The 22,674-nt window shown below is 43.1% G+C and overlaps 1 protein-coding gene across 2 annotated transcripts in view; it reads right to left on the minus strand.

The window, feature by feature from the left end:
* The window catches only part of HIPK2 (homeodomain interacting protein kinase 2), a 294,723-nt gene that overhangs the window by 72,722 nt on the left and 199,327 nt on the right, over positions 1-22,674 (minus strand). For both annotated transcript variants that reach the window (XM_061638828.1, XM_061638827.1), the window contains exons 3-6: positions 17,696-17,819; positions 8,650-8,769; positions 6,499-6,585; positions 304-488 (exon numbers count right to left, since the gene is read on the minus strand). In XM_061638828.1, the coding sequence (XP_061494812.1) occupies positions 304-488; positions 6,499-6,585; positions 8,650-8,769; positions 17,696-17,819 (516 nt within the window). The remainder of the gene's footprint in view (positions 1-303; positions 489-6,498; positions 6,586-8,649; positions 8,770-17,695; positions 17,820-22,674) is intronic.

Raw genomic sequence — 22,674 nt, forward strand, 5'->3', positions numbered from 1 at the left:
AGCAATTGCTCATTCCTGAATCATGTCTCACTGCCCCAGAGCTGTAAAAAGCAACTCAGATCAGGCTATGCCGGGAGCAGGAGTTGACAACCACACTTATCAAAACATTCTTGCCAGAAGAATGTTTTTCCTGGTATCCAAGTTCCGCTGGTATCCATTCTGCTTGGCTGAAACTCAACTTTAAAACACATTTGAGCAGAAACTGTTATCAGCCCAATGGCGCATCTGGCAATTTGCACTCTCCATTCCTTCAGCCCACAGTTTACTCCTTCTCCAACCCAAAGTAGAGAGAAAGAAGCGTACTGGGTGCTATGGGGGAAGTCAAGCAAGTGTGTCATGGTGACAAATGGGTGGTTGAGCGTTTCAATCGGCGTTATCCTCTTATCCGCATCTATCGTCAACATCTTCTTTAACAGATCTATGAACTCCCGCCGATCTGCCTTTTCGACCAACATATCGCTGCCTTCCAAGTCTGTTGTCATATTTACCTGGAAAAGAAACTGAATCAGTTAACAGATCTACATTTCGGGAAGATCTGGGCCCTCCCAAAAATCGCACCCGCTTGGACATGTTGGCTATGATCCTGCTCCCTACGTGTGTTTGACATAACTTGGGAAAGAGCCTTCATACAGTCCTCAACTCTGCAGGTAAAGCCAGTGTGACTTAGGAATGGGCAAGATTCCACTGAATTTGGATTTAACACCCGATTTTTCATGAGTCCACATATTCATAATCTTTGTGGACCAATCCGGTTTGCTCCGAACTTCAGCAGCTTTCGCCTGACACTGGATTTCCCCCCCTGCAAATATGTTGCTTTCACTCCTCAGCACAGCAGCAGTACAGGTTTCTCTGTCTCTCTGCCACCCCACCTCCACTTGGATAATCCAACAAACTCCAAGTAGGGAAGAAAGAGGAAGCAAGTTAAACCTAATAGAGCCTAGACAGTCCTTAACACATGGGTGAGACTGTCTAGGTTTAGTGCTTGCCGAGGAGGAGCTCCAAGCAGGAAGGAAGAAGCAACCAAGCCAAGACTAATAGAGCCTAGAGAGTCCTTAATACAGGACTCTCTATTAGGCATGGCTTTACTGCCTTGTGGAGTTAACCCGTTAAATGAAAGCCCTTGAAGAGTCTCACCCATATTAAGCATGGGGGAGTACTGAAAGCTGTTTTCTTCCTTTCCTTTACAAAAGGAAAACAGCTGGACCAGCTCAGTCACAGGCGGTAGAGGAGGAGGTGAAGGCAGGGGATGGGGTGGGAGGGAAAGCCGCATTATTTTATTTTTATTTATTCCCTTTAATCAATCTTAATATCATTGGGGGGGAGAAAAAATCAGATCAGTAAAATAAACGGATAGTGGACAAAGAGTGAACACAAATCGATACCAGCCTGTCAGTTTGGCTGACGGCTTTTGAAGCAGCACCAGCCAATGGATCCCATCCACTGTGTGCATAGAGTCTCCATGCATGTAAGCTCTTTCACAGATTATGGAAAATGCAGGAGTGGGGCCAGCAGGCAAGATCCTACTCTCCCCTCTCTACATTTGTTCAACATAATGTGTGATCAGTCCTAATCAGGCCCTGGTTTCAAATTTTCGCCCAGTGGGGAACACATTCCACATCAATTCATTTGACAAGTGACCCACCGAACCACTACACTGCATGTGGTATCTTCTAAGGCAGGGGGAGCCAATGTGGTGCCCTCTAGATATTGCTGGACTTCAACTTCCATCATCCCTGAACATTGCCCATGATGACTGGGAATGATGGGGGTTGGAGTCCAGCAAGATCTGGAGGGCACCACATTGGCTACCTTTGCTCTAAGGTGTACACTCCATTCACACAGAGCACCAGCTACTTCTGTTGGGCCTCATGATCACTCTGTGTAGGGATGCTCAAACATCCCCACATTTGACTCCAAAAGGATCAAAGGCTTTTGCCAGGACTTGAAAAGAGTACTTGCAAAAACCTGATTTTTCCTCCTCACCAGCAGTTCTTCAAAGTAGCCCATATGCAAACGGAGAGAGATGGCCAAGCATTCCTGCTCTAAATTCTCATCTCATCTCTATGTAAACTGAGAGCATGCCTAGAACAAGCCCAGCTCTCCCCCGTGACTGTGTTTTATAGAGAGATTAGCAGTGGTGGGACAGCTGTCTTCTAAGAAAGCTTTTCTGCCTCTACTGATCTTCTCATTGAGAAACATGTGAAAAGCTTCTAAGAAACCCTAGGAGCTTCCTAGAACACAGCTTCAAAATTACATCAAGGAACTATCTACACAATATACCTATAGGGTGGAATTCAGTGCTAGTCCCAGGGCTGGCTCCAAAGACCGGCCAGGTGGGGCCCTGGCTGAGGGCCCCACGGCCCACAGGGACCCCTGAAGGGCCCCTCATTATGGTGGGGGAGTACCATTCCCCTTCCGCGGGAGGCTCCTGCTGCGGATAGCAAACAGGAAGCTGCTCATTGGCCCGCCCATGCCCACTCGCTCTCCCCCTGCCTGTCTGCCCACTTGTTCACTCCCTCGCTCGCCCTTCACCCCCCCGGCTCCCTCCCTCACCCTCTCCTCCCACCCCCCACTTGCTTGCCCTCTCCCCCCACCCCCCACTTGCTCGCCCTCTCCCCTGCCCCCCACTCGCTCACCATCCTGCCTGACCTCCCGCTCCTCTGCCCACCTGATAGGTAGGTAGGTAGGTGGGGCATGTGTGTGTGCGTGAGTGTGGGTGCCCAAGGGCCCTGGGCAGGCTGGTGCCCAACAGCCCTGACTAGTCCTACTCAGAGTAAACCCACTGAAGTTAATAGACAAGGCTAACTTATGTTTATTGATTTCAGTGGGTCTACTCTGAGTAGGGATTTAGTTGAATACAGCTCTTTTGGCCTGTTAATGGAATAATGGATAGGGCTATGCAAAGATTATCAAGTCATTTTGGCAAATTGAATCCCCAAATCTGATTGTCAGGCAGCTTCAAGCACTGAAAGTTTTGCAAGGCGCCACAGTGATCACCGATGTCCACAAGCAACTCCAAAGGAGGCTGCCAAACCTGAAGACTGCCAAGGGATGTACAGAGATGTGTCAAGTTCTAGCACAATCTCCTTTTAAGATGGGGCAAAGAAGGGAACTAACAGCAGCTATGGGATTATCATCAGGATTTGTGAAACTTTATCCTGTGGCCTAATAGTCCACTGGACCATACTGTTTTTACGCTTTTAATGTCAGGTATGTTAGTATTGTAATGTATATGTTATACAAACTTAAATACCACTTAATTAAATAATATCTAGAACAACATAAAATATATTAAAACATCATAAATTCAAAACATTAAATACAATTCACATAGACAATGAAAATGGAAATGGAGTGCCTTCAAGTCGGTCCCAACTTATGGCTACCCTATGAATAGGGTTTTCATAGTAAGCGGTATTCAGAGGGGGTTTACCATTGCCTCCCCGTGAGGCTAGTCCTCCCCAGCTGGCTAGGGCCTGCTCAGCTTGCCACAGCTGCACAAGCCAGCTCCTTTCTTGTCCACAACTGCCAGCTGGGGGGCAACTGGGCTCCTTGGGACTATGCAGCTTGCCCACGGCTGTACAGGTGGCAGGGCACGTAACCCCTGAGCCACTCACTGTGGGGGTGAACTTTAGCTGGCCTTTTATACCCAGGAGACACGAGCGGGGATTTGAACTCACAGACTCTGGACTCCCAGCCAGGCTCTCCTCCCACTGTGCCATACCAGCTGTTGCATAGACAATACTACACAGATATTATTGCCAGGGAAACATTGTGTGAAAAAAGGAGTTTTGAGCAATCATTTAAACGTTAATACTTATAATGCTTGCATGACAATAATAGGTAGGGGTTCCACAGTATTGGTGCTACCACAATAAACTTTCTGCTCTTAAGTCTCAGAGTTGACATCACACAGCACTGTTAAAGAGTGTCTCTCTTGACTGTAGTTATTGGGCAGGAATGTATGAGGCTATCTACAGTAAAAACAAAACCTTAACATTTGGCTTGGAAACATATTGGCAACCAGTGCAGATCCTTCAGCAGAGGTACTGTATGCTATTTATGACCTGCTCCAGTCAATTGCCAGGCTGTACCACCTGCAGATTACAGACCAATGTTATGGGTAACCCCACACTGAGCCCACTGCAACAATCCAGCCTTGAGGTTACCAATGCCGGGATCATCATGGCCAAGCTATCTCAGTCCAGGAATAGCCATAACTGTCATACCAACCAAAGTTGGTAAAAGTCACTTCTTGCCACTGAGGTTGTACCTGAGCCTCCAGCCATGGAGATGGATCTAGAAGCACCCCAGACTGTGCACCTGCTCCTTCAGAGGGAGTGCAAACCCCTCCAGAACAGGCAACTGACCTATCTCCCAGACACAGGAACCACTTACCCACAGCCAAAGTCAAACTCAGTTGACTTCATGATGTATGTATTTGAGTATGTTCTTTCTCTGTCAAGTAATGACTGAGGTTATCATACTTTGGACATATAATGAGAATACAGGATTCACTAGAAAAAACAATAATGCTGGGGAAAACAGAAGGGAGTAGAAAAAGAGGAAGACCAAACAAGGGATGGATTGATTCCATAAAGGAAGCCACAGATCTGAATTTACAAGATCTGAACAGGGTGGTTCATGACAGGTGCTCTTGGAGGTCACTGATTCATAGGGTCGCCATTAGTTGTAATGGACTTGAAGGCACATAACAACAACATGTTCTTTTAGAACAGGCCTTTAGGAACACAGGAAGCTACAGTCAACCAAGTCAGACCATTGGTCCATCTAGCTCAGTATTGTCTGCACTGACTGGCAGTGGCACTCCAGGGTTTCAGGCAGGAGCCTCTCCCAGCCCTACCCAGAAATGTCAGAGACTGAACCTGAGACCTTCTGCATACAATGCAGGTGCTCGATCACTGATCTTTGGCACTTCCTTTAATGCCTCCAATCAAACTTCTAGTACAAACTCAATAACTTTTCCTTACAAATATTGTACCTTTGGTTTCCTCACGGTATAGCAGCCTATAATGCCCTCAGTGCAAGATGAATCCATTGTAAATGGTGTGAATGAAGAATGTATGTTTAGCTTAGAAAATAACACCCTAGGCACCAGGAAAGGAGCAACGGGCAGTATGAGCTTCATTACAGAGCTTGGCATTTCACAGCTGCCTGCATATTTATGTAGGAACATTTGCTACGAGCACTGCAAAACAAAACTGGCTGAAACCAAATCTCCTCAGAACTACAAGGAAAAGTGCTCAGCCAGGGCCCTGTGAGTGTGACCTCAGTCCAGAAAAACACCCCAAAGTCAGCATATACCTGATCATCAGTGTTAACAGGACTAAGCCAGTGTGGTGTACTGGACTGTGACCTGGGAGACCAGGGTTCAAATCCCCACTTGGCCATGAAGTTCACTGGGTGGCCTTGGACCAGTCACTGCCTCTCAGCCTAGATGACCTGACAGGATTGCTGTGAGAATAAAAAGGGAAGAACCATATACACCACCTTGAGCTCCTTGGAGAAAAGGTGGGTTATGAATGTAATGGTGATGATGATGCTTCTCTGCCCACATGCTGACAGCTTGTGGTCAAGATAACAAAGAGCGTGAAAGAAGGAGGCTTAAGCATCTGGTCTCCCAATACCTGGGCACAATACAGAGTATTTTGATAAGATGGGGGTCAAGAATTCTGAATCCACCTGGAGCAACATCTGACACTTCTGATGCTACAGCTGTTCCTCATTCTTCCCCCTCCTCCTCATTCTGAGGATTGGTCGTCTAGATGTTAGAGCTGCAGGACAACTATACCCCTGCAGAAAGTGTAGAAAGGTGTGTGCATATGTGAGAGTTCTTTGATTTTCTGAACTGTGTTCAATGAATCTGCTGTTCTTATCTTTTCCCTCATATCAGAATCTCACTAGTTTTTTGAAGTTGGACTTTATGCACATCACTGTCCCAGTTCATTCCAGTTATTCCTTCTGTACAAACCAGGGTTCACTCGAATACCCTCATGTCTCAAAAGAATGTGAGAAAGGGTCATGAGCTTGCACTGTAATGTCCCGGCGTGCCACATGCACTGATTTTTCCCATCCCATCCCTACCAGCTGCATGTGAAAGACCCTTACAAACATACTAGCATGTGTTATGGAGAGTTACTCCATGCAAAGTGGGGGATCCTGGACCATTCACAAGCCCTTCTCAAGTGGAGGATCTCTAAGTGTGAAGGGACCTTACATGTGAAGAGATGTACATGCATAAGGTCCCTTCATATGGCACCAAACATATGGTCGGGGGATGTGACCAATGAGTGCAGGAGCAGTAGAGGCTTGGACTAGCTGGTATGACCCTATGACATCCTCACACATTGGGTGAATGCATGTCTCCATATTATTTAGGCTTGGAAGACCAAAATGCTCCTAAGGAGTTTGCATGAGATTGGCACATATATTGTGGTGGGTCTGGAAATTACTGGGATATTTCAGCCACATTCTTACCTGTGCCATATCATCCAAGCAATTGAAAATATACTTCCTTGCTTCTTTTGACTTGATCCCCGTCTCTGCCTCATGATCATCTGGTGTCTGTTTAGAATCAAGAAAAAGCCAGTTACTTGCATCCATTTTGATCTCTGCTTAATGTTCATTGCTACTCTAGGTAGATACTACAAAACCATCCATCTCTTTAGGCTCAGCTCTGAAGTAACACGAGTATCTGCTATTTATATATTGTCTATTTGTCATGAAATTGCACAGGAATTAAAATAAATTAATGTGACTTTACAGACCACTACTACATTTTCATTGGATGGTCTTAGAAGGAAACTGAGACATCCTTCCTCTAGTCATGGTCTTAGAGGAAAGCTGAGACATCCTTTCTCTATTCAGTGTTTGTGGGAGAGAGGAGGTCATGCTACTAGCAAAATGGGTACTAAGAATAGATGGATGGGTCAACCTCGTCACTAGACTTGGAGCCCCACATTGCTGTGTGTGTCTGTGTGCATGTGTAGGTGACAGCTACTATGACATTAGCCCACTAGCTAACCTTAAGCAAGCCACTGCTTCTTAGTCTCAGCCTTCCTATCCCTAATCTATAATATGAGAATAGTCTCTCTTCCTCTCACCGTGTAATATATGGATGAGAATAATGACATCCCTTATAGGGTTGCCAATTCTATGTGTTGATTCTGTGTACTGAGGATCAGATGCAGTTATGCAGTGGCATAGGAAAGGTCCTCTTCCAATGTTCAGAAGCCACCTTTTAGTCATGTTCCAAGACTGAACCACAATGCTGAAAAAAGGTCGTGGGGCTAAGGCTTGGCTTGAGTAAATTTATTGAGGGAAAAGGGAAACTGAATCTTGTAAAGTTTCACCTTAGGCTAAGCTGAGGATTCTAATAGATCTTGGCTCACCCTGTGTATATGCAGTGGTGTGATCATATCATCATGATGTGGTGACAGCTACTGGCTTGGATGGCTTTAAAAGTGTATTAGACATGCTCATGGAGGATAGCTCTATGATAAGTAGGATCTGCAATGAAATGTTGCAGTGCAGAGTGTTCTTGTTCAGGGTGCCAGCCAGCCAGCCATGCCCTTCAGCAGGACACCCCATTCCATCCCCTCAGTTCCCTCCTAAAAAACAGTCAGTTAGCATTTTATGTTCACTGAGCATCCTCAGTCTTCATTGGGATATGTTTTGGGGGGGAGGGGGATTCCACCCTTAATTTTTTTCCTTCAACTTTTTGTACTTCTACAAAGCTTGGGGTACCCCAAGCCTGATGGTATCTCCCTTTTTGGTTGTGGATGGTGTTGTTTTGGCTACATAAGGATTCACACTCAGATAATGAGTTCACTATTGGTATATAGCAGTGATGGGAAATCTGTGGCCTTCCAGTTGTTGGACTTCAGCTCCCATCAGCCCCCGCCAGTATGGCCAATGGTCAGGGATGATGGGAGTCCAGCAACATTCAGAAGGCCTCAGGTTCCCCAACCCTGATATATAGCAACAGCAAACTCATTCTCTGAGTTTGAATCCTTGTGTACCTGGGACAGCTAAATAAAGCCCCTCAGTTCAGAGGCAGTATTCCAGTGGAACAGCAGAAGGTAGGAAGCAGGAGAGGGTTACTGACTTCATCCCTTATTTAATAGTTTCTTGGATGGTTGGCCACTGTGTGAAACAGGATGTTGGATTAAATTGGCCTTTGGCTTGATCCGATAGGGTTCTTCTGATGTTCTTATGCCAAGAGGCAATATCCCGTACCCAGAGCTTGGAAAAGTTACTTTTTTTGAACTACAACTCCCATCAGCCCCAGCCAGCATGGCCACTGGATTGGTCTGATGGGAGTTGTAGTTCAAAAAAGTAACTTTTCCAAGCTCTGCCCCTACCAAACCAATCCTAACAGGGAGGTCAGGAGGGATCTGGTTTACTTCATGGAGCCCTTTCTATGCGTTTGCTTGTGATCTGGGCAAAGAGTTTGCAGATCCAAGCCACTAATTTCCCAGCCACCCAAAAGCCACATTTTTACGGCAAACGGTACATCTGCCCATCCTGATGCTCATACACCTCTGGCATATCGATAATGTTTCAGTGTTACTGTTACAAGATGCAGGACCTGACGAAGATGAAGGAGATGGAGAAGGAGCTGCTTACCTTTAGCCTCCACAGTGGATATGGCGAATCTGTATCTCTGTTGAAAAACCTTGTTGTCTTTGTCCCTGCACTTAATAAATACTCAGCTGGCAAGCCCTGCGTCTGTGAAATATATCGGATCTGTAAGAGAAGAATAAGATGCCCACATTTATCTTGCTGGAATCTGTGGCACGATTTCTTGGTGGGGGTGGGGTAGAGATGGAATAGGTGAGGGGCCATAAGGTATTTGCAATAATGAAAGAAATGATGAGGAAAAGGAGTGAGGGCATCGAAAGTTCGACTCAAACCAAGGACTGAAAAGGAAGGCAAAGGCCCACAGACTTTAACCATTAATCATATTTATTATGTATTAAGAGCCTAAATAACTAAGTGCTATACAATTATCTTTCCTTTTGCAGTTAAACTCCACAGCACTCCTCCTTTAGCCTTTGAAGCCCATGGACATACATTGCTTTGTCCATAGACTATAAAAATAAAGGAAGAGTAGCAAAAGTATAAGAAAAATGTGTGTATGGCCTGATGGCATGCTTTATTCGCAAAGGAGCTTTTTACAACTTTGGCTTTGATCCTCAAACATTAATTTCAAGAGGACTTGTTTGAGCAAGATATTTTGAGGGTCAGATTGCATCCCCTCCACTGTATTTTTTGAATATAAGAAATTTAGGTCTGTCTGTTCCAGCCATACATAGCTCAGTGGTAGAGCACATGCTTTGCATGCAACAGGTCCCTGGAATCTCCAGTTCAAACAACAACAAAAGGATGGAATAGCAGATGATGGGAAAGACTGAGATCCTGGAGATCGGCTGCCTGTCAAAGTAAACAATATTGTGCTGGACAAATCTCCCAACTTGGTGTAAAGCACCTTCCTAGATACATATCAGTCACATGCACAGAAATCTGTTTCCATGATCTTCTTGGCTACATTGGGGCATCTGTGCTTCACTTGTGGCATGTCCATTCCTAAAACTCTAAATTACAGCGAACTGTCTATAAGTAAGTTCTGCACTGATTGCTTAAAGTTTTACAGCTACTGCCACAGCATGTGATGCATTGGGAAAGAGGTGCTTAGGATAGGGTGCCTGCAACAGCCACTGGACCAGCATTCTATGAGATCACAATTTCACCTGGAGGGACCTGCCTCAGCATGCTGGGTCAGCATGTGGCAGTGAAGCAGAAGCAGACAGCATTGCCAGATGAAGGCATATAGTACTGATATGCAGAGTACTACGACGGTAATCAGTTAGGCAGACCAGGCATAGCAAGATGGGGAATGTAGCATTAAGGATGCCGCTACCACATAAACATAGAAAGCTGCCTTATACTGAGTCAGATCATTGGTCCATCTAGCTCAGTATTATCTACAACTGATTGGCAGCAGCTCTCTTAAGATTTGAGACATGGGACATTCCCAGCCCTACCTGGAGTCACTGAGGATTGACCCCAAGACCTTTATCGTGCAAACCAGATGCTCTACCACTGAGCGATGACCCTCCTAAAAGACTGTCTTCCTCTACAGGTTTAGCTGCATAGTGCAAATATACTAGTGCCTTATACTTAGTGTTAAGCTCTTTCTCCACACCACCACCACTCCGGAAATAAACACACTCTCAGAGTGCTTTTTGAACTCTGCAAGCTGTAGGTTCCCTAAACTAATGCTGGCTAGCTGCCGCCCTGCATGGTAGAAGGGAATTTCAGCAGGGCTGCATTGTACAAGCTATGAGGTGATGACGGCGAAAGGACTTCCCGTGCTGTGTCATATTTTATTATTTCTAAGTTTCCTGACCATCCAATTTGGCACTACCATCCTGATCCTCTTCCGCTAATTGCTGTCTGCAAATGTTCGTTTTAGTCAAGATTGAGACATCAGATGTGGCAATAGTAACCCATGCCTTAGTTACATCATGTCTAGTCCACTGAAAATGGCCCACATATTAACATCATAAACAGAAGCCCATTTCTGTGTCATACCAATGTCTGACATATGTCTGGTTCAGAGCAGGGAGAGGGCCTTTTCAATGGCTGCACCTAATTCTGGTACTGAGTGCCCAGGGAGGCCTTTCCCTCACTTATTTATTTATCTGAAGCATTTTTACCCTGCTGATACACCATAAAATGCTCCAAAAGCAACCTACAACAATTAATAAGAGAGTCCCTGCCTGCAGGCTTACAGTCTAAAACATGTAGCACAAAAGGAAAATGGATTGAGGAGGAGAAAAAGCAAACTGAGACACTAGATCTCAGTTGGAAATGGAAATGGACTGCCTTCAAGGCAATTCCAGCTTATGGAGACCCTATGAATAGGGTTTTCATGGTAAGCGGTATTCAGAGGGGTTTTACCATTGCCTCCCTCTGAGGCTGAGAGGCAGCGACCGGCCCAAGGTCACCCAGTGAGCTTCATGGCTGTGTGGGGATTCTAACCCTGGTCTCCCAGGTTGTAGTCCAGCACCTCTACCACTACACCACACTGTTACAAAGATCTTATAATAGCCATTTGTAAAATAAACAGTTCCAAGGAGAAAGAGCATGGCAGAGATCCTCCACTGTAATATGCCAGGATTTGGAAGGCCTGATGACCTTAGTTTGTTTGGCTTAACACCGCCTAATACTCAATGATGCAGCTGGTTTTCTTGTTTTATTTTTGAAAATGTCTTTATTATCATGATTCTCCTTACTGTAATTGTCCTTCTGAGCTCATGCTACGTTGCAGGGGGGGAGGGGATTATTTTTCTTTGTCCTAGACTTCTTTGGTGGGGTGTTTGGGAATTATGCATAATTACCTTTGATTCTGATACTGTATTTTGTTGTTGTTATAAAACAATAAAAAAATTTTTTTTTAAAAAACAGTTCAAGGAGAGAAGACAAAAGTTACTGGTCTCTCAGCAGAACCAGTGAAGTGGCCCTGCTTCCCTTTCCTCCTTTGCAATGGCTTCTGCTGCAAATTAAAGACCTTCCATTTTAGGAAGACTTTTGAGCCAGTGTGGCATAGTGGTTAGCGTGTTGGACTATGACCTGGGATACCAGGGTTTGAATCCCCACAGCCATGAAGCTCACTGGATGACCTTGGGCCAGACACTGCCTCTCAGCCTCAGAGGAAGGCAATGGTAAATAGGGTTGCCAGGTTCAATCCCTGAGACTGATCCTGTATCTTTAGAAGAAGAGAAAGTCAGCTAAGTGCAGGTATTCTTGCAACCCTGTAATGGGAAAAAACACAAGGTGGAACTCTCCCTCCCCCCTCCACAACTTTTAAAGATACAAAAGACTACTTGGAGGCTGGGCCTGGCAACCAAGAGGTCTTCTGTATCTTTAAAACTTGTGCAGGGGGAAGGGAGAATTCCACCTTGTGGTTTTTCCCATTACAGGGTTGCAAGAACACCTGCCCTTGGCTGACTTTCTCTTCTCCTAAAGATACAGAATCATTCTCAGGCCCTGAGTCTGGCATCCCTACTTTGAATACCGCTTACTATGAAAACCCATTCATAGGGTCGCCATAAGTCAGGATCGACTTGAAGGCAGTCCATTTCCATTTTGAGTATAGCAATCTTTTAACCCTGCTTAGTATCCTGCTTGCTTTGCCATGTGATGGTTTTTAAATATGAAGTTATTTTATAGTGAATTTTTTCTGTTTTCTTTTGATTATTTTTTCATCGGTGTTAATATTTTAAAGAGCTGATGCTGATTATGATAATGTCTACTGATTTAAGGGGCTCTTTTTATTTTTATATTGTTATTTTATTATTGTAAATAAACAAACAAGCAAACAAATAAAACCATGAATGGAAGCAAGGGGGCTGAACTAGTGTAAGCCCACAATCGTCTTCCAAACCATGCCTTTAAAGAGATGCCCAAAGACCATGGCTGTGAATCTAGGGAACTGGGAAAGGAAGCTCCCTATTTGTGAGAAATTGGAGGACAGGCCTTTGTGCAGATTCATAGGATCCATGGATTTATTGCATGATCTTTGGGCATTAAATGGAATTTCTACAGCTGAGCAAGAGGTAGAGTTGCCACCATTTTTCTGGCCCGCTGCTCCTGTTTCTTTAAGTACCACCCTAATGACAGAAATTTAAGCAGGTGAAATGTTTTGCAGTATGGAGAGAAGAGGTGATCAAAGCTTAATTTATAGCCTATTACTGTTAAAGGCACAGGAGCAAGGTCAAGAGCAAGATGATAATGCTAGCGATAAGCTTGCCAACATGTTTTTTTCTGACAAGCCCAATGCCTGCTTGACAACAAGTGTTGATGCAGGTGAAGCTTTTCCCATCCCTGTGTTACTTCAGTGTTAAACCAGAATGGTGAGCTCCTAGAAAACAATCTAGCCCAGCATCCCCAAGTCCTTCGATTTAGGTCTTTGTTGCTGCCTCTCCTGCAACAATGATGCAAGAGGAATGTGAAAGTCTGTGAGCATTCACTTGCTTTTCAATTCTTAGAATGGGAATGGGGAACCTGCAGCCCTCCTGTCGAATTACAACTCCCACGATCCTAGGGTTGCCAGGTATCTGGTTTTTGGCTGGATACTCTGGCTTCTGGGGGTCCCATCCCAGTCTCTGGGTGAGTCACCTTAATCTCCGGACTCTCAGCTTTAATTTTTTTTAAAAAATTAAGTTTTAGGTGGTCTGATTCACAAGATATACACCAAAACATCAGCCACCCCCCACAACTTCTGTTAAATCAGCTCTAGCAGGCTGCTCTATCCCCACCCTTTCAGGATTGTAGCCAATAAGTGAAGTCAGGGTTGTGATTTGTTGACCTCCAGACCGTGCCTAGACCCCATTGCAACACCAGAAAATTGTTGTTTTTTCTCTGTTTATCTGAAAATCTCATAAATTGAGTAAGTATATAGGTTTCAGGGTTTTTTTCTGATGTGTGCTGGAGTCAAACCCTGGGCTGTTGAAGAGGGCAATGTTTTGAAAACCTTCCCAATATGACGTTTTAATCCAATACTCGCTTTTCTGGGAGTAAAACTGCAAATGCTAATCCCGTGTACCTGGAATAAACCCCATTGAATTCAATAGGACTTACTTTTGAGTAGACATTGTTAGGATTGTGCTGTAAATTAATGGGACTTTTGAGTGAACATAGCAAAGAATTGTGTTTCTGTTGTAAATCTTTCTCTCCCTCCACCCCAATTCTATTTTTCTAAAGCAATTAGGCAGGGCTTAATTAGGTTTCACAATTTTTAAATACTGATTTTTAAAAAAATGTTCTGTAATGACCAACTGGTTTGACAATAAACTATTATATGGGGTGTATGTATTTTTACATCTGCAGTGTGTGTGTGTGTGTGTGTGGAGTCTTTCCAACAACCCTGTGAGGTAGGGTTGGAGATTGGAAATCAAGGCAGCTCACAATAAGAAATAAATCCCTTTAAAATCCAATAACCATAAAACAAGTATAAACAGTTGCAAAACAGCTTAAAGTGGCATGATTCTGAATGAAAACAGACTTTAAAATATATTAAAACAAAACATATTTTAAAACATTTTTAGAAAAGCTTTAAAAAATGAAAAGGTTTAAAAACATATTAAAAAACAATTCCAACACAGACACAGACTGAGATAAGGTCTCAATTTAAGACTTGTTGAAACAACAAGTTCCTTATCACTTCAGGTTGCAGTTCTTTGCACACTTCCCTGTTTGAGTAATCCCCATTAGATACAGTGGAACTTGCTTCTGAGTAAACAAACATAGGATTGCACTATAAATATCTTTACAGGTTGTATAAATAATAAACATATTTGATAGTCATGCTTATATAAATATTTATTCATACTGTGTCCCAATAAGTATTTGATTTCACAGAATAGTTGTAGATTATTTTTTCCTCTACATTGTAAGTGTACTCTTCTTCCTTGAGGTGGTCATGGTTCTCTATTTTTTTTAATCCTGAGGGGCAGATAGGCTGAGAGATGGTGAGTAGCCCATGGTCACCCACTACACTTTGTAGCTCATTTCCATTTTGAAAAATTAATTAAAACAATGCAGGCAAAGTTTATTGAGTAGATCGACACAATACATTTAAAGCACATCCAACTCACATTTAAAGCACATGACTTCCCTAAAGAATCCTGGGAAGTGTCATTTCCCCCTCACAGTTATAGTTCCCACCACCCTTAACAAACTACAGTTCCCTTGATTCTGTGGTGGGATTCATGTGCTTCATATGTGTGTTTAATGTGCTTTAAATGAATGGTGTGGATCTGCCCTAGGTATGATGTACATTCAAGAGCGAGTTGAAAAGAACAATTAAAAAAATACTTTTTTAAACAGGGGAAGGGTTGTAGCTCATTGGTAGGGCATATGCTTTGCATGCAAGGGTCCAAAATTCAATTTCTGGAAAAGATTATTGCCTGGAATCCTGGTGAGCCAATGCACTTCATCAGTGCTGAGCCAGATGGTACCAAATGGCCTGAGTCAGTATAAGGCAGATTCCTTTGTCCCTAAAAGTGGAAAGAGACCCAAGGGCCATAGTGACTCCAAAATTTATTTATGTATTTTATTTACAACATTTATATACCACTTTATTGTAAAAAATCTCAAAGGGGTTTACTGAAAGAATTAAAACAATAAAATTATTGACAAAAACAGACAGGTATTTAAAACATTCAAAATAATAAAACCAACAATGAGTTAAAAACAGATTTAAAAACACTTCTACATGCCTGGGTAGGCTTGCCTAAACAAAAATGATTTTAGCAGGTGCTGAAAAGAGGCATCTGCCAAATGACAATAGGCAAGGCATTCCAAAGCGTAGGTACTGCCACATTTTAGGACTGATTTCTTACAAGAGCAGAACAAGTACTATGTGGCACCCACAACATGGAAAACACACCTTGAAGCACACCTTGGCCTGGTAGCAAATCAGCAACCAATACAGATTTCAGAGCAGAGGTATTATGTGCTGATAGGATCTCACTCATGTCATCGATCATGCTGCAGCATTCTGCATTAACTGCAGCCCCCAGGTCAGGTTGTGCTGTATGGGGATTTCTGTGACCTTGGCTGACTGGCTACCAGGATTTTTTTTAGTTTGGGGTTTTGGTTATGAATCCTGACTGGTTGTGGGATACTGAGTTGTCTGCCTTACTCATAGGAATCTTGTGGTTGGTATGGTACTCCATTTAGGAACGCATCACTGTCTTTTGTTCTTCTTTTCTATTTGCATTTACTTATATTTATCCTTACTCTCTTACATCCATAGAAGCAACAGCAGTGGTTCCATGAGCTCAGCTCAACCCCCTTAAACCCACTGATGATGCACCTTGTTGGTTGCCTGATGGTTTGTTTCTTGCCCAATAGCAGTAAAATAGAATTCACATATTTGGAAGTGTGGCTGCAATGGTTGTTCCCAAGCTGCTGCCTGTGAAAGTACACCAAACCATGTGTGTTTTATCTCCATCAATTATTACTCACTGGAATTGGGTTGGCTGTCAAAGTGAGTTTATAGCAGCCCACAGGGTAGACAGAAAGGGTAGAGAATCTTCTTACTCTTATTCATTTCTCAGACCTCTTTCTGAAGTAAAGGGTTAAATCTGTAAAGAGGTTTGGAGCAGCCATGTTAAAACAGAGGGGCAGGGCATTCCAGGCAGGGGGTTGCCAACCCTGCTTGGATATGGATGTCTTTGCAGAAGATCCCTAGTCAAGCCTTACCAACAGCACAATCCAAACTATATCTACTCAGAAGTAAGTCCTGTTGAGTTCTATGGGGCTTAGTCCCTTAGTAAGTGTGTTAAGAATTGCAGCCTTCAGGGGCATCCATCTTTACTCCTGTGTTCCCATCTAACATCTCCACAACACTAGGCTCCTTTCTTCCTACAATGGCCTTCTGGTGACTGGCCTGGCCTGAGGACACTTAAACCCTTCTTGCCAAAAACAAGTAGGCTAGATTAAATGTTCCCTACCCAGGCTCCATCTTTTAGATTAGATTTCTATCTTAATTTCCAATCAGATAAAAGTTTTTGTTTTAATTGTATGCTCCAAGCAACTGTGATTGATGCTTAACGTATCATGCTTAATGATATCACTAGGGCCTGCCCCTGAAATCTCAGGATTTGGGATGCTTCTGACCTGGCAACCTACACAATCCCTGGCCATGCTGGCTGGAGCTTATAGGAGACAACAGGTTCCTCACCCCTGCCGTAAAATGCTACAGGAGGCAACAGAAGCTGCATAGTCCTTGTAATATATGACAAATAAACCTGTAAATACTTGTTGTTACAATGGAGTAAGGATACCTGCTCTGTTCACTGTTTGGCCAGAGACCCACCTACAGAGCTTTCCAGCCACCTGGAAGGAAGAGTCTTGCTTGACTGGTCACTAAGGCAGTCAGCCCATAAAGGCACAGTACTGCTAATTCACTACAGATGAACAATTTTAAAAAGTCTCAGGAATTAAAGTACAGATAAGGCCATTTCTTGTAAGGAAGGAAGAGCAAAGAATAAAAGAAGAGGGAAGGGGGAGGAACATGGGACACATGGAGACAGAAAAATACTTGAGTCATACACGATCTCGTCCTTGTGGGCATCCTGGTCTAAAACTGAACCAGCTTTCCACTCTAACTTTCAATGCAAAGGACATTAGAGGTTTCACCATACACTTAAAAAGGGATAGAGCAGCACTAATTGTTGAATTGAGGAGTAGTATAATTGTTGGCTTGATGTTCCAGTGGGAGATAAGAGGGTATGGTCTGAAGGCACATGAGGGCATCACCTTGATGAAGCTAAGCAGATCTGGGCCTGATCAGTGCCTGGATGGGTGAGCAGCTGGAAACCACATATATGCTACCTTGAGTTCCATGGTGGTAGGAAAGTGAGATATAAATGTCATAAAATGGATGAATGGATGGATAAATATGACAACTAACCTGCACCCTTCAATACCACTCTGGGGCCATAGAGAATCATGACCACTGGCAGCTTTATTACTCCCCCCCCCAAGTCTTCAGGTTGTATGTCACTCTTGTCGTCTCTCTCTCAAAAAAAAAAAAAATGTATGGGAGGAAAGTATACACCATTCTTGCCCAAGTAATGGAAGAGGCAACAATACCAACCTGATCATACTCTGATGCTCCTGGATATAATGGCCAGCCCAAGAAAAGTTCTGCAATTACACATCCCAGAGACCACATGTCAATTGCTTCACAGAAGGGTAAACCGAGGATGATTTCAGGGGCTCTGTGGAAGAACAATAGGAAATAAAGCATTAGCAATTGCAAAACATAGCCATCTCATTATGAGATGAACAGAGATGGGAGGCCTGTAACCTTCCAGATGTTGCTAGACTATATCTCCCATCATCTCTAACCATTGGCCATGCTGGGTGGAGCTGATGGGAGTTGGAGTTCAACAACATTTGGAAAGCCATGAGTTCCCCCTCCCTGCTCTAGAAAAATAAGGCTTTTATTTATTTAACAAAAATTATTTACCACTCGAGTGTAGAAACCTCTAAACAATTTACAAATAAAAACATTAAAATCATCGATAAAAACAGTTAAAACCAAATAATTAAAAACATTTCGGCACCAGGTGAAAACCTTTTTATACTCCCAGGCATTTTAAAGTGTATTTTAAATTGTATTTTATAGTGTATTTTATCAGTATTTTAATTATTGTTGTATTTTGACGTTGTTGGTTCTTTGTTATTGTTTGTTTTGATCTTTGATTTTGTTATACTTATTGTATTTATATATTGTGCTTGTTTTATCTCTTATGTACACCACCCAGAGAGCCTTTTTGGCTTAGGGCGGTATATAAATTAAATTAAATAAATAAATAAATAAAACACATCAACATCCATGTGTCTGGATAGGGTTGTCTAAACAAAAATGTTTAAAGCAGGTGCTGAAAAGAATACAGCGAAGGCTCCTTTCTGATGTCAATAGGCAGGGAGTTCCAAAGCATAGGTGCTGCCATATTAAGAACTATCTCTTATAGGTGCAGAATTAGTATTATGTGGCATCTGAAACAGTGCCAGTTTTGCAGTCCTGATTATAGTGCAATCCTAGTTATGTTTACTTAGAAGTAATCCCCAATGGGATTTACAAAGTGTGTACAAGATTAATTGCGCAGGTGACTATGGGTACAACTGAAAGAAAACAAAAGAGAGAAGGGTTTTCAAAGCCCCCACCCCCCAATCTATTATAGTTAATGGGCAGCATGTGTCAGTGGGTGAGGATTCTGACCGGTACAATTCCTTTTGTTGGAAAACTAAAACAACAGCAACAATATTGATACTTCCTCTTGGGCCAAAAGGCACAGAGAATCTGGCCATTCACATATGTTAACTTCTGTCACCATATGAACACCTGCTGCTAGAAGCAGGGCCTTTACAGCTGTGGCCCTGAGCCTATGGAATAGCCTCTTTTTGGCACTGAGAAGCTGTTCCAATTTTTTCTTTTGTAAAACCTTTTTTTTTTTGGCCTGACCTTTAGGATTTCCTCATGGAGTGATTTATTTATTTTTTGAGTAGCTGTTATATATTGCCATTTTAGTGGTTTGTGATCTTTCTTTCTGATTTTATTGTGGTCATTTTCATTATCTCTTTCTCTCCATTGCTGACGTTATTATGATGTGTGTGGGGAGAATCCTCCCTTTCCACTGTATACACAGAACTCAGGTCAGTTACTATAAGCTGGTTTGAATACATTTTGGCATATCATTTTTTAAACAAATGCATAAAGGCCAGTTCAAAAGTTAATTTAGTTATTTTCTTCCTTCACAAGAGCAGACCACTTCTGTTAACAGTGTACTGTGAGATCTTGCAGATCTCAGCCACAGCAGGTTCCACAATCTATAAATTTTGGGGAAAGTACTTGCTAACTTTCCATTGTAGCATCCATCATTAAATTCATTATCTTCCAAAAGCCAGGAAATAGCTTACACAAAACCCTGCACTCACCAAACTGACAAGAAGCTAAGGCTTTGGGAATCTCCCATGGGGGTAAAAGGTCAGCTCAGCTAGCTGCCAAGTCCATTAAAGTCTTTGACAGAAGGCAAAGGTTTATTTTTCCCCACTAGGTTCCCTTATACATTTCTTCGCAACAAACATTTAACCCATTTTTGCCAAATCTATCCAGAAATTATTGAGACCCAGATCCACATAAATGACAGGATAATCCGCACTGTAAAATGTAACTGTGCGCATGCAAAGGATGTCAGGAATTTGGCATCTTTAATGTTTGTGCAGTGGAAGTACATTTTTGGCAGATTCATTCATGATTGTGGAAAACAACACCCACTGAACTATTGTTGACAAAGAAGCCCTGTCCTCCTTTATATCTGGTCACCCCTAGTAGTGCCATTGCTGTTTCACGTGCCAAGCATTTTCTTTGTAGTTAACTGCCATCCATGTCCAAAGGGATCACTCAAACCACAGTTTGTTAGCTTGGATGTATTTCAAACTATAGTTTTATTTAAAATAAATGTAAATGTACTGCCTTCAAGTCGATTCCGACTTAAGGCGGCCCTATGAATAGCGTTTTCATGGTAAGCAGTATTCAGAGGTGGTTTACCACTGCCTTTCTGTAAGGCTGAGAGGCAGTGACTGGCCCAAGGTCACCCAGTATACTTCTTGACTGTGTGGGGATTCGAACCCTGGTCTTCCAGGTTGTAATCCAGCACTCTAACCACTACACCACACTGGCTTTTATTTAAACAGCGTGCAATTAATTCAGCCCTATGCATGAGTGGATAAGGGGAAAGGAAATGTGCAAACAGTGCTCATTCGTGATCTCCAAATCATGGTTTGGAGGATTATCTGAAAGCAGGCCATAAGTTCCAAGGATATTCAACAAGCCATTCTAGCCTCTGACAAGGCACTAGGTAAGAGGAATAAATGAGTTTTCCCCTTGCACCCTTGTAGGAAGACTTCATCTCAGAAGGGAGCATTGTCTGCAGCCATGGGGCTGAAGGTATTATTTATTTATTTACTTATTACATTTATACCCCGCCTTTCTTTTAATAATAGAAACCCAATGCGGCTTACATATGGTTCCCAGGCAGTCTCTCATCCAGGCACTGACCAGACCTGACCCTGCTTAGCTTCAGCAGGGTGCTGGCCTCATGTGCCTTCAGACCATAGCCTGGGACAGCAAGGTAGGTACAGCAATTGGGTATGTGCCAGTACAGACTGTCGGGTACCATAGTGCTACCTCTAGATGGCTTAGTAGGGGACTGGGTTCTTGGACTTTCCTTACCTACCCCAGTAAAATCTGGTGTTGGACCTGCCTAAAGGTGCCACTACTTTAGAGCCTACACTATTTATTTTCATTTGTAAGAACAGATTTTCAGCTTCTACTTTGGGTGGTTTGGTGTATATATACAACCCCAATGGATTGGAGCAAGGGTCTCTGTGAAATGTCTAGAAAACATATCCTTATGATGTAAAATAATCAATATGAACATCCTGTAACTATCCACTTGATCTGTTTGGATCTCAGAAGGGAATAGTGTGGCTTTCATGAACACAGCACAGCAATAGGTTCAAAAGGAATAGTTCATATTTTTTCAGTTCCTTTCTGTGTGTGTGAAATTGCAGCTTGATGCGCCTCTCAGTGTAAAGAAGTAAACTTCCTACATACACACGCACCCATGCACGGACACACACACACACTGCTGCTGAGTTATCAGCTCATCTGACTACTTATTTGACCGCACATGCTCATGCAGGCAAAGCCAGTAACTCAATCTCTGGAACCAGCTTCTGAAAACACAGCCTAGACCAACTTGCTCTCCTGTCATATCATTGTAACTATGCAGAGGAAATTCCACAGTCAGGCATTCTGCTTTTTGGAAAAATACACAGACTATCCTAAGCCTGGTCCTCTGGGTTGTTTGTCCAGGTCTTCCTGCATCAGCCTCACACAAGGGTGTTCTGGGGTGTGTGTGACCTATATCAAATATCTGGGTTTTTTAAATCTTAAGATCAGTGCATTGGGTTTACACCAAGGAAAGGTAGGCCTTGCCACAATACTTAGCTGTATTGTACATGCCTTCTTCCACCCTCCTAAACCTCTTGTACTGAGAAGAGAGAAATCTTCTCCACTGCACATAAAAAATATTATTCCACTACAACAAGCAAGAATCTTACATCACTACGTGTGAAAGCCAAGATGCATGATTAGCAAGCTTGATCTGCTAGTTTTATATATTGTTACAGGTTTGGGGTTGAGATGGATGCTTTCTATGAGTCCCCTTCCAGTGTCTGATTTGGAACCCTGAAGGTGAGAAACCCACACAGCTGGTCAGATGAGTCCCCTTTGTTAGTTTAATAAGAGTGGCCAAATGAGTTAATGGGTCTATCAAGTGCCCATTAACTGGGCCAGGGAGATCCTATTGTTACTGAAACTCTTCAGAAGAGCCCTCCCCCACCTGGGGAAAAAGAGGCTTGTGTTTTTAGTGAGTCTGAGGCTGGGAACTGGACACAGGCAGAGAGGCTGGCTCTCTGTGCCATGGCTTTAGGGTGCCTCCTGTAAGCCCAATGATATTGGACTGCTGATGCTTTTGAACTTCTCCATCTTAAGCTCAAGTTGGAATGTGTGTAAATAAATAAACCATATTTCATAAAGACACCACAGACTCCGCTGACCTTCTTTCCAAGGAAACCAAACCCTGGATAAGTGCAGGGACCCCTGGAGATCTCTCACTGCTCGGAGATCGGGATGGTGCGCAACAATATGCAGTAAGTTTTGTACTGATTTGAATATGGGGAAGCATTCAAACATTTGATCCCCCCACCTGCAGCTTGAAGTGCTGCAGTCTGGCAACAGATCCATCACATGACTCTTGCAACTCAGATCACCTTGCTAGGATCCAAAAAGCTGCACTGCCATGCGTTTTAGAAGAAGGCTATTAGAAAAGAACAGCTGATATTTCTGGAAATCTCTTGCCATGGCAATGAGTTCCAAATAGCAGTGGTGTGATGTATGGGAAAGAAGTGTTTCCTTTTGTTCATTATGGCCTTGCTGTATGCTGATTGCATCCCATGCTTTGTTCAGCTCAAGCGTTAAGTAAATCACTAAGGATGTTTTCA

The sequence above is a fragment of the Rhineura floridana genome, chromosome 8 (genome assembly GCF_030035675.1).
Source record: "Rhineura floridana isolate rRhiFlo1 chromosome 8, rRhiFlo1.hap2, whole genome shotgun sequence".
NCBI classification, from domain to species: domain Eukaryota; kingdom Metazoa; phylum Chordata; class Lepidosauria; order Squamata; family Rhineuridae; genus Rhineura; species Rhineura floridana.